This window comes from Callorhinus ursinus, unplaced genomic scaffold (assembly GCF_003265705.2).
Source record: "Callorhinus ursinus isolate GAN/ISIS: 27379988/994484 unplaced genomic scaffold, GSC_fseal_2.0 scaffold34, whole genome shotgun sequence".
Lineage (NCBI taxonomy): Eukaryota > Metazoa > Chordata > Mammalia > Carnivora > Otariidae > Callorhinus > Callorhinus ursinus.
This window is the reverse complement of record NW_027397096.1, coordinates 12300948-12316529: the sequence shown is the minus strand read 5'-3', so window position 1 is coordinate 12316529 and position 15582 is coordinate 12300948. Positions and strand designations below refer to the sequence as shown.

General features: G+C 36.5%; 1 protein-coding gene across 2 annotated transcripts in view; it reads left to right on the top strand.

Annotated features, from left to right (window-relative positions):
* MED13 (mediator complex subunit 13) overlaps positions 1 to 15582 on the top strand; it is a 101007-nt gene that overhangs the window by 66104 nt on the left and 19321 nt on the right. For both annotated transcript variants that reach the window (XM_073879506.1, XM_025851084.2), the window contains exons 16-18: positions 83 to 996; positions 10879 to 11040; positions 13519 to 13742. In XM_073879506.1, the coding sequence (XP_073735607.1) occupies positions 83 to 996; positions 10879 to 11040; positions 13519 to 13742 (1300 nt within the window). The remainder of the gene's footprint in view (positions 1 to 82; positions 997 to 10878; positions 11041 to 13518; positions 13743 to 15582) is intronic.

Genomic DNA, 15582 nt, shown 5'->3' with positions numbered 1-15582 from the left:
ACTGGGACTTTTTTAGTTCTGTTTCATATTATTAATATGTTCCTTTATGTATGTGTTTAATTTTTTACCCTGGTGACACCAGTGATGGAAGTACTATTGATCAAGAATATGGTCCTGCTTATACACCTCAAACTCATACTTCTTTTGGGATGCCTCCTAGCAGCGCACCTCCTAGTAACAGTGGAGCAGGAATTCTTCCTTCTCCATCTACACCTAGGTTTCCGACTCCAAGGACTCCAAGGACTCCAAGGACTCCTCGAGCTGGTGGACCTGCTAGTGCTCAAGGTTCAGTCAAATATGAAAACTCAGACTTGTATTCACCAGCTTCCACCCCATCCACATGCAGACCCCTTAATTCTGTTGAACCTGCAACTGTTCCCTCCATCCCTGAAGCACACAGTCTTTATGTAAACCTCATTCTTTCAGAATCAGTTATGAATTTGTTTAAAGACTGTAACTTTGATAGTTGCTGTATCTGTGTCTGCAACATGAATATCAAGGGTGCAGATGTTGGAGTTTACATTCCAGATCCAGTGCAGGAAGCACAGTATAGGTGTACCTGCGGCTTCAGTGCTGTCATGAACAGAAAATTTGGAAACAATTCAGGATTATTTCTTGAAGATGAACTAGATATCATAGGACGCAACACAGAATGTGGCAAAGAAGCAGAAAAACGTTTTGAAGCTCTCAGGGCTACTTCTGCTGAACATGTTAATGGAGGACTAAAGGAATCTGAGAAATTCCCTGATGAGTTGATATTATTGCTACAAGATCAGTGCACTAATTTATTTTCACCTTTTGGAGCAGCAGACCAAGACCCTTTTCCCAGAATTGGTGTAATTAGTAATTGGGTACGTGTTGAAGAGCGGGACTGTTGCAATGACTGCTACCTTGCATTAGAACATGGGCGTCAATTCATGGATAACATGTCAGGAGGAAAAGTTGATGAAGCACTTGTGAAAAGTTCATGCTTACACCCCTGGTCCAAAAGAAATGGTAAGCATCCTAATGGAATAATTTTTCTGTTTATTTTCCTTTAGTTGTAGGACTGCTTTTCTTTCTTAGGAAAAAGTATTAGAGGCAGTTTTCCATGTAGCTAATACAGACATTGAAATTTGGGACTTAAAACTCCTCTAAGAATGACATTTTTAAAGGGAGAATTTCCTAGCAGTTTAGTTTAATTTCACCAATAAAAGTATGGTTATTGTAAGTCTGTAATTATGTACTTACGTAGGAGTATAAAAGGCACTTTGCAGATGTTAATTAGCAGAAAATTGCTGGTTGTCTGCTTTATTCAGCATTCTTTCACTCATTAAATATTTACTGAACACCTGATATGTGCCACAGACTGTTCCTTTAGAAAGTACAGCATTAAATGAAGCAAACATACTTCTTGCCCTTTTTGAGCCTGTAATTTAGTAGAGAAGACATAAACAAAAAAAGTAAGTAATTATATAATATTAGTGACAATTGCTTTGAAGAAAAAGAAAGGTGAAAGTGGAAACACACAGGAGTGTACTATTTTAGATGTATGGTTAGAGAAGATATTACTGAGGCATTTGAGTAAAAAACTGCATAAACTGGGAGAATGGAGCTATGTGGCTAACCAAGGGAAGAGTGTTTCAGGCAGTGCAAAGACCCTGAGGTTAATGTATTTGAGGAACAGTAAAGAGACATTGTTGCTGGAATGAATTGGGTGATGGGAGATTGGTCAGACATGAAATCTAAGAACTGGCCAAACACCAAAATCCTGGAGGGGTCTTATGGGCCATGTAAGACCTTCATGGCTATTGTGTTGTGGATGGTAAAGGTAAGAGTAGAAACAGAGTAGTTAGGAGGCAATTACAGTAGTCCAGGTGAAAGATGATGGTAATTTAGACAAGATTGGAAGCAATAGAGATAGGAGTAGTGGGTTCTAGGTATTTTTGGGAAATAGAACCTACAGGATTTGCTGATACATAAGAAAAGATGAGGCATCAAGAATAGCTTGAGCAACAGGATGAAGTGATCATTCTAATTATAGAGGAGGGAAATGTTGGGGGAGGAGGTCAAGTACACATTTGGAGATAGTTTTAAATTCAGAGGAGTGGTTAGGGTTGTAGATTAAAATTTTCTTGTGTAAATTATCAGTATTAAAATCTATGGAGCTGGATCAAACAACCTTGAGAGTGACTAGAGAGAAGTCCAAGGATGGAACTGACTTTTAGAGGTGGAGAAGAAAGGGAGGATCCAGGACAAGAAAACAAGGAAGTGGGAGGAAAACCAAAAGAGTATGGTGTCCTGGAAGCCAAGTATAGGAAATGTTTGAAGGAGAGAATGGTCATCAATGTCAAATAATGTTATACAGATACAATGTCATATACTTTGTTCTGAAGATCTGATATGTTAATCCATATTAAGTGCTTAGCATGGTGCTTGTAACATAGTACTGAACTAATAATATAAGCTGCCATTATTATTAAAATAATTGATTAGATATTTTCTTTCAGGCACAACCAACCTAACACTTTTTAAAAGTTGTCTCAATATACCACTAACTTTTCTAACGTGGTTATTATATAGAAAATTAGCCTCCTTCAAAATGTGGTTTTGGGTAAGGATCTTTTTTAAGGTGATATTTGCCATATAATAACTTTTAGTTGGTCCATGTGTCATTCGCTAATTCAGTTATTTTTTTTGACACATAGGCAAAACAATGTGCTTGGTCTTCTAGGAGATAGGTAGATAACCTATTTTTAAATTGCTTACACAGTACTCAGAGAACCAAAACTATAATGCAGGGTTGAAAGAAGTAAAAACACCCTAAATGCCCATTGACAGGAGAATGGATAAATGATTATGATAGTACAAATAGAATGTTGCATAGTTCTAAACATGAATAAAACTATATATAACAAACAGGTGAATCTTAGTATTGAGAGGAAGGAGAGTGGGAACATGTTCTAGAAGATTATATATGGTAAGTTACCTTTTTGTAAAGTTTTAAAATGAGCAAAACTAAATATTTTTTAGATGCACATAAAATTCAGGATAGTGGTTAATTTTTAAAAGCTGAAGGGGGGTTAGGATAGGGAGAAGCGCTAATATGATTTTTGTGGTGATGTTCTAGTTCTTGGGCTGTAATATGGTTGTTCATAATGTTATTATTAAAGAAAATTTGTGATATAGGAGGGCAGTACATGGACCAGTGGTTAAGATTTTGTTCATGACATAGTTTGATGATTCATGGAACTCCTTATACTCAAGGACAGAGTTAAAAAAGGTATAAATAAATGTCAGATGTTCAAAAAATGGGCAGGATTGTTTTCAGCCGTAGGTAGTAGTTAAGAACATACGCTGTGGAGGCAGACTGCTTGAGTTTGAAATATGGCTTTATCACTATAGACTATGACATTGGGCAAGTTATTTAATCTCTCTGTGCTTCAGTTCTCTTAAATTGTGTCAGTAATAGTATTTACCCCATATAGTATTGAGAGGATCAGTGTTTTATGTAACAGAGAGAGTGGTGCTGGCACAAAGTAAGAACTCAAATATTAGCAGTTGGTAATAGTAGTAATAGCAGAAGCAGTAGCATTAGTGGTACTCTCTTGCTTGTTTTTAAGAACCAACTCATCTTGAAAGTTCTCATCACAAGAAAAAAATATTATGTAACTATGTATGGTGATGGATGTTGACTGGACTTATTGTGGTGATCATTTTGCAATATATACAAATACTAAATCATTACATTTTACACCTGGAACTAATGTTATGCCAATTTTACCTCTATAAAAAATAAAAAAACCAGCTTATGCCAGTTGTACCTCAAAGGCCCAACTTATCTGCCAAATAGAAAACATTGAGCCTCATCATTTTTTGTGTAACAGTAAACATTGATGTAAACAGGAAACTTCACAGCCATAAAGATAAATTTCATCCTAACAACTTATATTAAAATAATTCAAAACAGAGGTGCCTGGCTGGCTCATTTGAAGAGTATGCCACTCTTGATCTTGGGGTCATGAATTCAAGGCCCATGTTAGGTGTAGAGATTACTTAAATAAATATTTAAAAAAATAAAAATTCAAGGGACACCTGGGTGGCTCAGTTAGTTAAGCGACTGACTCTTGATTTTAGCTCAGATCTTGATTCTCAGGGTCATGAGTTAAAGCTCCGCAATGGTCTCCATGCAGGGCATGGAGCCTATTTAAAAAAAAAAAAGTAATAATAATAATAATTCAAAACAAAACAGGAGCAATTCCTTTATGTTTCAGTTTTTAAATTTCAACATAAAAACAAATAATGTGGGATGCCTGGGTGGCTCAGTCAGTTAGTGTCTGCCTTTGGCTCAGGTCATGATCTCAGGATCCTGGCATCCAGCCCCATGTCGGGCTCCCTGCTCATGTGCTTCTCCCACTCCCTCTGCTCCTCCCCCCTGTTTGTGTGCATGCATGCTTGCTCGCTCTCTGTCAGATAAATAAAATCTTTAAAAAAAAATGCTGTGATCTAAATGTGTAATATTTGAATACTTTTATTAAACTATAGCAGCATCATGAAAGAAAAGGTCCAACATTAGGACCTTTACCCTAATTGATTCCTCTGCCTTGGACACCTTTCCCCCATGTATTTACAAGGGTAACTCTCTTGTCTCCTTTAAATCTTCTCAGATGTTGGGGTGGCGGGGTGACTCAGTCGATCAAGCATCCACTCTTGATCTCAGCTCAGGTCTTGATCTTGCGGTTGTGAGTTCAAGCCCCACGTTGGTCTCCATGCTCGGCAGGGAACCTACTTAAAAAAAAAAAATCTCGGGTGTCATTTTATCAGTATAAAATTGCAAACCCCTCTTCATGTTCTCCATCCTGCTGCTTTTGTTTTTCTCTGTAATGTGTTTTACCTTTTAACATACTGTATAGTTTGTTGATTAATTATTGTCTCTCCATTAAATTTACCCAGTGAAAGTTCTGTGAAAATGCTAGGGTTTTTGTCTGTTTTGCTTGTTGATATATCCCAAGTACTTAGAACAGTGCCAGGCATATAGTAGATGCCCAATGTGTTAAAATATTTGTTTGAAGGAATTAAAAATGTCAAGCCATGGTTTGTATATTTTAATGGTAGTGTTTATTTTTTTTTCAAGATAGGAAAAGCTTTGTTCTAGTTAGGAAAAAATACATACTTGCTGAAAAGAATGAATCTAGACAATGCAGAAAAGTAGAAGTAAAAATTGCCCATATTCCTGCCCATTCACAACACCATTACAGCACTCCAAGATCACTCTTTCAACAGCTTTATTGACGTACCATACAATTCACTCATTTAAAGTGTACAGTGGAATGGTTTTTAGTGCAGACATACCTCAGAGACATTGTGGGTCTGGTCCCAGACTACCACAGTAAAGTGAATACACACTAAAGTGAGTCAAATGAACTTTTTGGTTTCCCAGTGCACATGAAAGTTAAATTTACACTACACTGTCGTCTTATTAAATATGCAGTAGCATTATGTCTAAAAAATGTACATACCTTAATTTTAAAATACTTTATTGCTAAAAAATGCTAACCATTACCTGAGCTTTCAGCAAGTCATATTCTCTTAGCTGGATGCTTCAGTGTTGACGGCTGCTGACTGATGAGGATGGTGGTCGATGAAGACTGGGGTAGCTGTGGCAACTTCTTAAAATGAGACAACAGTGAAGTTTGCCACATTGATTCATGAACAATTTCTCTGTAGTATGAGGTGCTGTTTGATAACATTTTACTCACAGTGGAACTTCTTTCAAAATTGGAGTCAGTCCTTCAAAATTCTCCTGCTTTATCAACTAAGTTTATGAATATTCTGAATCCTTTGTTGTCATTTCAACAGTTCACAACATCTTCACTGGAAGTAGATTTCATCTCAAGAGTAAGAAGCAACTTCTCATCCATTAAAGTTTCATCACGAGATTGAAGAATTCAGTCACATACTTCTCTCACTATTTCCACCACATTTCCACTGAAATCTTGAATCCCTCAAAATCATCCATGAGGGTTGCAATCAGCTTTTTCAAAATTCCTGTTAATATTGGTATCTTGACCTCTTCCCATGAATCACAAATGTTCCTAAATGGCATTTAGAATAGTGAATCACTTCCAGAAGCTTTTCAATTTACTTTGCCCAGATCCATCAAAGGAATCACTATCTAAGGCAGTTACAGCATTATGAAATGTATTTCTTAACTAGTAAGACTTGGAAGTTGAAATTGCTTCTTGATCCATGGGCTGCAGAATGGATGTTGTGTTAGCAGGCATGAAAACAACGTTAATCTCATTGTACATCACCGTCAGAGCTCTGGGGTGACCAATGAGCAGTCATATTTTGAGGAGATTAGGCGCGTTTAGGGTGGTATGGCCATAGACTGAGCAGTCATATTTTGAAAGGAATCTTTTTCTGAGCAGTAAATCTCAGCAGTGGACTTAAAATATTCACTAAATCATGATATAAACAGATGTGCTGTCATCCAGGCTTTGTTGTTCCATTTATAGAGCAGGGGCAGAGTAGATTTAGCATAATTCTTAAGGGCCCTAGGATTTTCAGAATGGTAAATGTGCATTGGCTTCAACTTAATGTCATCAGCTGCATTAGCACCTAACAAGAGAGACAGCATGTCCTTTAAAGCTTCGGAGCTAGGCATTAACTTCTCTTCAGCTGTGAAAACCTCTGTATGATGTCTTCTTCCAACTGAAGTTTGTTCTGTCTGCATTGAAAAATGTTATTTAGTATAGCCATCGTCATTAATGATCTTAGCTTAATTTTCTGGATAACTTGCTGCAGCTTCTACCTCAGCACTTAATGCTTCACCTTGCACTTGGATGTTATGGAGATAGCTTCTTTGCTTAAACTTCACGAACCAACCTCTGCTAGCTTCAGACTTTTCTTCTGCAGTTCCCTCACTTGTCTCAGCTCTCATGGAATTGAAAAGAGGTCTTGCCCTGGATTAGGTTTTGCCTTGAGAAAATGTTCTGTTCTATCCAGACCACTAAAACTTTCTCCATATCAGCAGACAGCCTGTTTCACTTTTCTTCTTTGTGTGTTCACTTTTAATTTTCTTTGAGAACTTTTCCTTTGCATTCACAACTTGGCTGTTTGGCACAAGGGGCCTAGCTTTCAGCCTGTGTGGGCTTTCAACATGCCTTCCTCCCTAAGCCTAATCATTTCTAGCTTTTGATTTAAAGTACAACTCTTCCATTCACTTGAACATTAGAGACCCCAGCAAGGTTATTAGTTGGCCTAATTTCGGTATTGTTGTGTCTCAGGGAATAAAGAGGCCCAAGGAGAGAGAGAGACAGACAGGGGAACAGCCAGTTGTGGAGCAGTCAGAACACCAACATTTATTAAGTATGCCATCTTAAAAGAGCATGGTTTGTGGTGTCCCCCCAAATTTATAGTAACATCAAAGATCACTAATGGTCACAGATCACCATAACAAGTATAGTAATAATGAACAACTTTGAAATATTGGGAGAATTACCAAAATGTGACAGAGACATTGGAAAAATGATACTAATAGACCTGCTCGTTGCCGGATTGCCACAAACTATCAACCTGTTAAAAAAAAAATGCAGTATTTTTGAAACAGAATAAAGCAAGGTATGCCTGTATTCAGAGTTGTGTAGCCATCACCACAGTCAATTGTAGAGCATTTTCATCACCATGAAAAGAAACCCTGTGCCTATTAGAGGTCACTCCCTGTTCCCTCCAAGCCCTCCCTCTCAATGCCAGTCAACTACATTCCTTCCATATAGATTTTTTTGGACATTTCACATAGACTCGTACACCATATGGTCTTTTATGATTGGTGTCTTTCACTTAGCATTCTCACAGTTCATCCATGTAGCATGCATTGATTAGTACTTGCTTTTTATTGCCAAATAATATTCTGTTGTATTGGGTATACCACACTTTATTTATCCATTCATCTGTTGATGGACATTTCGGTTGTTTCCACTCTTTGGCTATTATGAATAATGCTGATGTGAACATTTGTGTACAAGTTTTTATGTGAACATATGTTTTCATTACTCGTGAGTGGACTTACTGGGCTATAGCACTCTGTTTACCTTTTGAGGAATTGTCAGACTGTTTTCAAAGCAGCTGCACCATTTTATATTCCCACCAGCAATGTGTGAGAGTTCTGCTTTCTCCACATCTTCATTAACATTTGTCATTGTCTTTTTGATTATAGTCATCATAGTGAGTATGAAGTGCCATCTCATTGTGGTTTTGGTTGGCATTTCCCTGATGGCTTTTCATGTGCTTATAGTCCATTTTTATATCTTTGGAGAAATGTCTTTTCAGAACCTTTGTCCCATTTTTAAATTAGACTTTTTTGTTTTCATCATTGAGTTGTAAGTTCTTTATATGTTCTGGATATGAGTCCCTCATTAGATATATGATTTGCACATACTTTCTCCTATTCTCTGGGTTGTCTTTTCACTTTCTTGATGGTATCCTTTGAAGCAGAAAAGTTTTTAATGTTAATGAAGTTCAGCATACTTACTGTCTTGTTGCTTGTGCCTTTGGTGTTATATCTAAAAAGGCTTTTCCTAACCCTAGGTAAGTCATGAATATTTACTCCTCTTTCTCTTTCTAGGAGTTTTATAGTTATAACACTATTTAGGTGTGTAATCCATTCTGAATTAATTTTTGTATTCGGTATAAGGAAGGGGTCCAACTTTATTCTTCTGCATGTGAATATCCAACTGTCTTAGAACCATTTGTTAAAAAGATTATCTTTCCCCATTAAATTGTCTTGACACCCTGTCAAAAATAAATTGTGAGATTTCTGGATGTTCTATTCTGCTGATCTGTGTGTCTATCCTTCATTATGATCACTCTTAAAAATCATTTGTAACCTTTTAATCATTGCTTTCCAACCAGATTTCAGCTTAGAGACCTGGCACCTGTGGCTGTATACAGTTATAATTCTTCTTCATGTCAGTCTCCCCCACAAGATAGTAAAATTCCTCAAGACATGAATAAGAATTTACACAGTATTCCTCACAACTAGAATAATTCCTGGCCCATAGTAGGTCTTCAGTAAATATATTTTCTAAAAGAATGAAAAAGTATTTGAGAATCTTTCTGAATTAAAATCAAAATACAAATTCCTGAGCTAAACCCAGGTCAGAATTTCTCATGGTGTCTCTGCATGTGTCTTTTAAAAGTTCCCCATGTGATTATGATAAATAACCTTAGCCAATAGCAACTTTTTCTAGACTTCATTTTATGTGAATATTCAGATATGAATACACATAATTATATTTTATACTATTTATGTGAAATATCTTCTATAGTTTTATAACTTGCTTTGATTTACCAGTGTGTAAGCCATTAGTCCATTTAAGATAGCTCTGTTGTTACTTAGTGACTACATATTCTATTAGGTGGTTTACTTACTGATATTTTTAGAGAGGGAGTCGGGGAGGGGCAGAGGGAGAGGGTTAGAACTTTTTTTTTTAAGATTTTACTTTTTGAGAGAGAAGGAAAGAGAGAGAAGGAGCAGGGGGAGGGGCAGAGGGAGAGGAAGAATCAGACTCCCCACTGAGCAGGGAGCCCGACGTAGGGCTCGATCCCAGGACCCTGAGATCATGACCTGAGCCAAAGGCAGACGCTTAACCAACTGAGCCACCCAGGCGCCTGGGAAAGAGAGAATCTTAAGCAGGTTCCACACCCAGTGCAGAGCCCAAAGTGGGGCTTGATCTCAGAACCCTGAGATCATGACCTGAGCCCAAATCAAGAGTCAGATGCTGAACCGACTGAGCCATGTAGGCAACCCTACAGTAGGTTATTTAAATGTAATAGTTATTAAGCAGTATATTTGAAATTAAGTTACTTACAATTCTGTACACTATTTAGATCTAGGGAATGAAAGCCAGAAATAATAAATTAGGCAGTAATAATAATGAATTAAAGTTGAGTGATTTAGGGGCATCTGGGTGGCCTAGTCAGTTAAGTGTCTGCCTTCAGCTCAGGTCATGATCCCAGAGTCCTGGGATTGAGCCCTCGGTTGGGCTCCTTGCTCAGCAGGGGTGTCTGCACTCCCTCTTCCTCTCCTCATGTGCTCTCTGTATTGCTCACTCTCTCTCTCAAATAAATAAAATCTTTTTTTAAAAAAGTTGAATGATTTAATGTACAAGTGCTCATACATTTTCAGTGGTACAACTGAGTGTACTGGGGGCACAGATTAACCATATCAGTAACATTTAGTGATTTTTTTTTTTTAAAGCCATTTGACATGTAAGAGCAGCATCTTTCATACCCATTCTGATAGTTGGTCAGCAATGCAGGTCATAATATAATCTATAAATCTAGTTTTATAAAATATCTATGGATATTATAACACTTTTTACAGTGTGAGCAAGTTCATCTGTTACTGTAAAGTTCTGTATTTCAGAATTGTTACAGTCTACTATTTTTCCCAAATTAAACTTTAATCAATGTAACCAGTCTTATCTATCTGATCATTTTACCATAGTGGTTATTAAGGTATACAGTTTTATAACTCATTTCAGTGTGAGGTAGAGTTCTTTCTGGGAAAATACCTACAAGCACCAAAAACAACCAAAACAAATGGAGAAAAGGAAGAAATTTATTTGATTATAAGTTGGTTAGTGAGCTAATGAGTGACTTTTTTATGGAGAGGAGTTATAATAACTTTTTTCTTATGTCTGTTCTAGGTAAGTATCTAGAAGAACCATTTCTACAGATCATTTGAGATTGAACCTAATACAGTTCTCTGCACAAGCAGATGCTTAATCTTGATGATTGAAGTTGAACTTTCATGTATTTTGTTATAAAATTTTATTTCTTCATGTTGGCAATAGCAATTCTTAACTTTTTTTTTTTTTTTTTTAATGGTTGTAGATGTGAGTATGCAGTGCTCACAGGATATACTTCGAATGCTCCTCTCTCTTCAGCCAGTTCTTCAGGATGCTATTCAGAAAAAAAGAACAGTAAGGCCTTGGGGAGTTCAAGGTCCTCTCACTTGGCAACAATTTCATAAAATGGCTGGCCGAGGCTCTTATGGTAAGTAGTTTATAGTAATGTGTATTGACTGATTTTATATCAGCCCTTTATTTTTGTGCCCAACATGGAATAAGCACATTTGTCTTCCTTAAATATTTTTGTGGCATATGCTTGACTTAAGGCCAGGGTGGTCAATCTTAGCCTTCATTACTTTGAGCATTTCCAACATTTAATTTACTGGGTTCTCCAGCCCCTCTTCAGAAAGAACAGCTTCCCTTAGATCTATTTTTACAGATGAGACTCACCAGTAAGATTTTATATGAAGAAAGAATCGTACTGCCAAAATTTTTAAAATAAATGAACACTACTTTCATTGTAAATTATCACTTTACAAAGTTGAATGAAGAATGGGATGAAAAGAAGAAGATACTACTAGTGATGAAAGACCCCAAGTTCTTCATTTAATGATTGAGCCACCCAGGTGCCCCAACCCAAGTTCTTCATTTAAAAAAACAAAACAAAAGAGAAATTTGCTGGTTGTAAGAGTAGCAAATGAATACTCTAAATATGGTACACAGTACAGGGGTGCCCGGCTGGCTCAGTCAGTGGAACATGTAGCTCTTGATCTCAGGTTTGTGAGTTCAAGCTCCACATCGGGTGTAGAGATTACTTAAATATGAAATCTTTAAAATATATGGATGGGGCGCCTGGGTGGCTCAGTTGGTTAAGCGACTGCGTTCGGCTAAGGTCATGAACCTGGAGTCCTGGGATCGAGTCCCGCATGGGGCTCCCTGCTCGGCAGGGAGTCTGCTTCTCCCTCTGACCCTAACCCCTCTCATGTGCTCTCTCTTTCATTCTCTCTCAAATAAATAAAATCTTTAAAAAATAAAATAATATATGTATGTATGGTACACAGTAGATTTATGGTCATCTGTCAAGGCAAAGAACATTCAAAATACTTGAACTATCTGTTGAAGATTGTCTCTGAAAGGTGGGAGCTTTTGAAATATATTTGGAGGGCGCCTGGGTGGCTCAGTCAGTTAAGCATCTGCCTTCAGCTCAGGTCATGATTCCAGGGTCCTGGGATCAAGTCCCGCATCGGGCTCTCGCTCCTTGGGAGCCTGCTTCTCCCTCTGCCTCTTTCTCTCTCTTTTCTCTGTCTGTCTCTTATGAGTAAATAAATAAAATCTTTAAAAAAAAAAAAAAAAGAAAAAAGAAAAATGCAGGTTAATTATATTTTTACATTCTTTAAAAAACCAAATAGTGTGTACACACACACACACGCACACGCGCACACACACACACACACACAGTGTTCTGCACCTTACCAGCACACAGAGCTGTCTTTCTTTATTTTTAATGGGCATGTATTTCATTGTTCTTTACATATGATAATACTTTACCAATCCACTGTTTATGGACATACATATTGTTTCTTTCATTGTCATCACAACTGTTTTTCTATACTGCACACATCTCTGGCTTAAAGGATGTGTGTTTTGTTGTTGTTGTTTTTATTGTTGCCAAATTACTCTCTGCGTATCAATTTAAACTCCCACCAGCAAAATGCCTGTTTCGGGAAACCCTTGCTAAAGTAGATGGGTGAAAATGGTTGTTTTATTATAGCTTGAGAAATGGCATAGCACAGACTGTAAGAGTAGATTTCCTGGCCTCTAATCCCATGTCTACCACTTGTGTGAATCGGACAAATTGCTTAACTTCTTCATTCTTGCTTTCTCACCTCTAAAATGAGGTTAATATTAGTATCCGCCTTATAAGGTTTTGTGAGGATTAAATGAGTTAATATGTGTAAAGTTAGTATGTGTAAAGATCCTTGAACAGTACCTAGCACATAGTAAATGTTACAGTTTTTCACCAATAATTATTTTAAATTGCTTTCTCTTAATGAGATTGAGCAGCTTTTTATGTATAAGATATTTCCTTTTCTGTGAACTTAGTTCATACACTTTACCCATTTTTCTGTTAGGTTGATCATTTTCTTAGGGATTTATAAGTCCCCTTTATATGGTAAGGAGTTTAACCTTTTGTCATCTGCATTACAAATCTTTTTTCCAATTTGTTGTTAATCATTTGGCTTTTTTGTAATGTTTTTTATGCCAAATTTTAAAATTTGTATAGTCAGATTGATCAGCTTTTAAATGGACAGGTTTTACATTATGCTTAGAAAGGCTTTCCCCAATCCAAATTTATAAAAAATAAAATAAAACTCCCCTCCCATGTTTTCTTTTGTACTTCTAAGTTTTTTTCATTTGAATTTTTTAAACAATTAAAACAATTAATTTTAAGGATTAAATAAATTAAATTAATGTAAGTCATGTTTCCTAAAGACCATTTAGCAAATTCCTAACTGTGGAAAAGTCTCAATCATGGATTGGCTTTAGATATTTTTATCTTTAATCAAATATTTTTGCTAATGACTTCAGTAACTTTGACATTTAAATGAAAGGAAGACATGTAACTGCTTTAAAGTATTTCCTTTTTTTTTTTTAATACTAAAATATGTTTTTTCCTGTTTAGGAACTGATGAATCCCCAGAACCACTGCCAATCCCTACATTTTTGTTGGGTTATGATTATGATTTTCTGGTGCTTTCTCCATTTGCGCTCCCTTATTGGGAGAGACTTATGCTGGAACCCTATGGATCTCAAAGAGATATAGCCTATGTTGTATTATGTCCAGAAAATGAAGCCTTGTTAAATGGAGCCAAAAGCTTTTTTAGAGACCTCACTGCGATATATGAGGTAGGTGTTTAAAAAGAGGTATTCGGGGGTGGTGGGGGGAGTCAGCTTCTCCCTCTTCCTCTGCTCCTCTGCCTGACTCTTGTGTGTGTGCGCGCTCTCTCACGCTCTCTTCTCTCTTAAATAAAGATCTTTAAAAAAAAAAAAAGAGGTGGCATTTTAAAACTATAATTTGTATATTTATATATGAAATATACTGGGCAATTCAGTTGATTGGGACAGAGTAATAATGATGTGAAACTAGTTGTATAGTTCTCATGCTAGCCAGTTATGTTCTTTACAGCATTTGACCTGGACTGTCTGATGTGTGTGCCATGGATCACAGTGAAATCACTGTATTGGGGAAAAACCATTGAGGACATATGTATGCCATTTAAGATGATCTTTTTTTTTTTTTTTTAAATAAAGGGTTGCATTATTAAATAGCCAGGAAAAAAATTACATTTATAAAAATTCTAGTCCTGGGCGCCTGGGTGGCTCAGTTGGTTAAGCGACTGCCTTCGGCTCAGGTCATGATCCTGGAGTCCCTGGATTGAGTCCTGCGTCGGGCTCCCTGCTCGGCAGGGAGTCTGCTTCTCCCTCTGACCCTCCCCCCATCTCATGTGCTTTCTCTCATTCTCTCTCTCAAATAAATAAAATCTTTAAAAAAAAAAAAAATTCTAGTCCTGATTCTCTAGACCTCAGGTGCTGACACTAGGCCTCACTTTCATAAAGTTAAGTTGTATTAGATTTCTCTGTGATCTATATCATTTCTGAAATTCTTGAGTGATCTTTTAAATTCTTAACTGATCTTATAATTCTCATGTTGTATCCATCACTGAGTGCAGTGATTACAAATTTTAAGTGCTACAGGACATAAAGTCTTAACTTCATTTTACTTTCCTTTCCCCATAAATGCTTAGAAATCCAGTCTTTAAAATTTAATTTCTTCTACAGTCTGAGTTGTTTGTGCTTACTTAGCTCCTTTTAAATGTTCCACTTAATTACAAGGTATCTCTCCTGTGGATTTTGGAAATAAATATTTCCCAAGGAGTATTACTTGGAACACTAGTTCTGCAAAATCTTTCCAGAAAAAAGTTCCATAATTAAACAGGTTTGGGGAAACATTATATATTATTTTACTTTTTAAGAGAGTCACTATTCATATTAGATTATTAAAGCTTTTGAAAGTTGGGTTTTGTTTTTTTTTTAAGCTTTTTAAAGTCTTTAACAGTAAAGAAATCCTCTCTCTAGGGGTGCCTAGCTGACTCATTTGGTGGAAGTGTGACTCTCGATCTCAGGATTGTAAAGTCAAGCCCCACACTGGGTGTGGAGCCTACTTAAAAAAAAAAAAAATCCTCTAGATTTTCTTAATTTAGTATTACAAACTTACTTGATATTGGACTTCTTGTAACAAACATCAGTGGCCCACAGAATTGGAGGGAAAGGTGACAAATACATGGTATATTTATATACCAATTTTTATTTTTATTTGACTTGGCTATATGTGCATATTTATGCTCACTTATATCTGTATTCTACAAGTTTTCATTCAAACCACATAGTTCTTGTGCCGTTATTATCTAGGTGTTTTATTTCATTGGAGATAGTTTAATTTAAAAAAAAAGTAATGGATTTCTAATGTAAAAAAGAAAAAGATGTACTACTTCACTTGATATTTTTATCCCAAATGTTAATTATAAATTATAAAGCTTAATTTAAATAACTTAAATGCTTGGGGCACCTGGCTGGCTCAGTTGGTAGAGCATGGAGCGCTTGATCTCAGGGTTGTGAGTTCGAGTCCCGTGTTGGGTGTAGAGATTACTTAGAAATATATCTTTTAAAAAATAAATAACTTCAATGC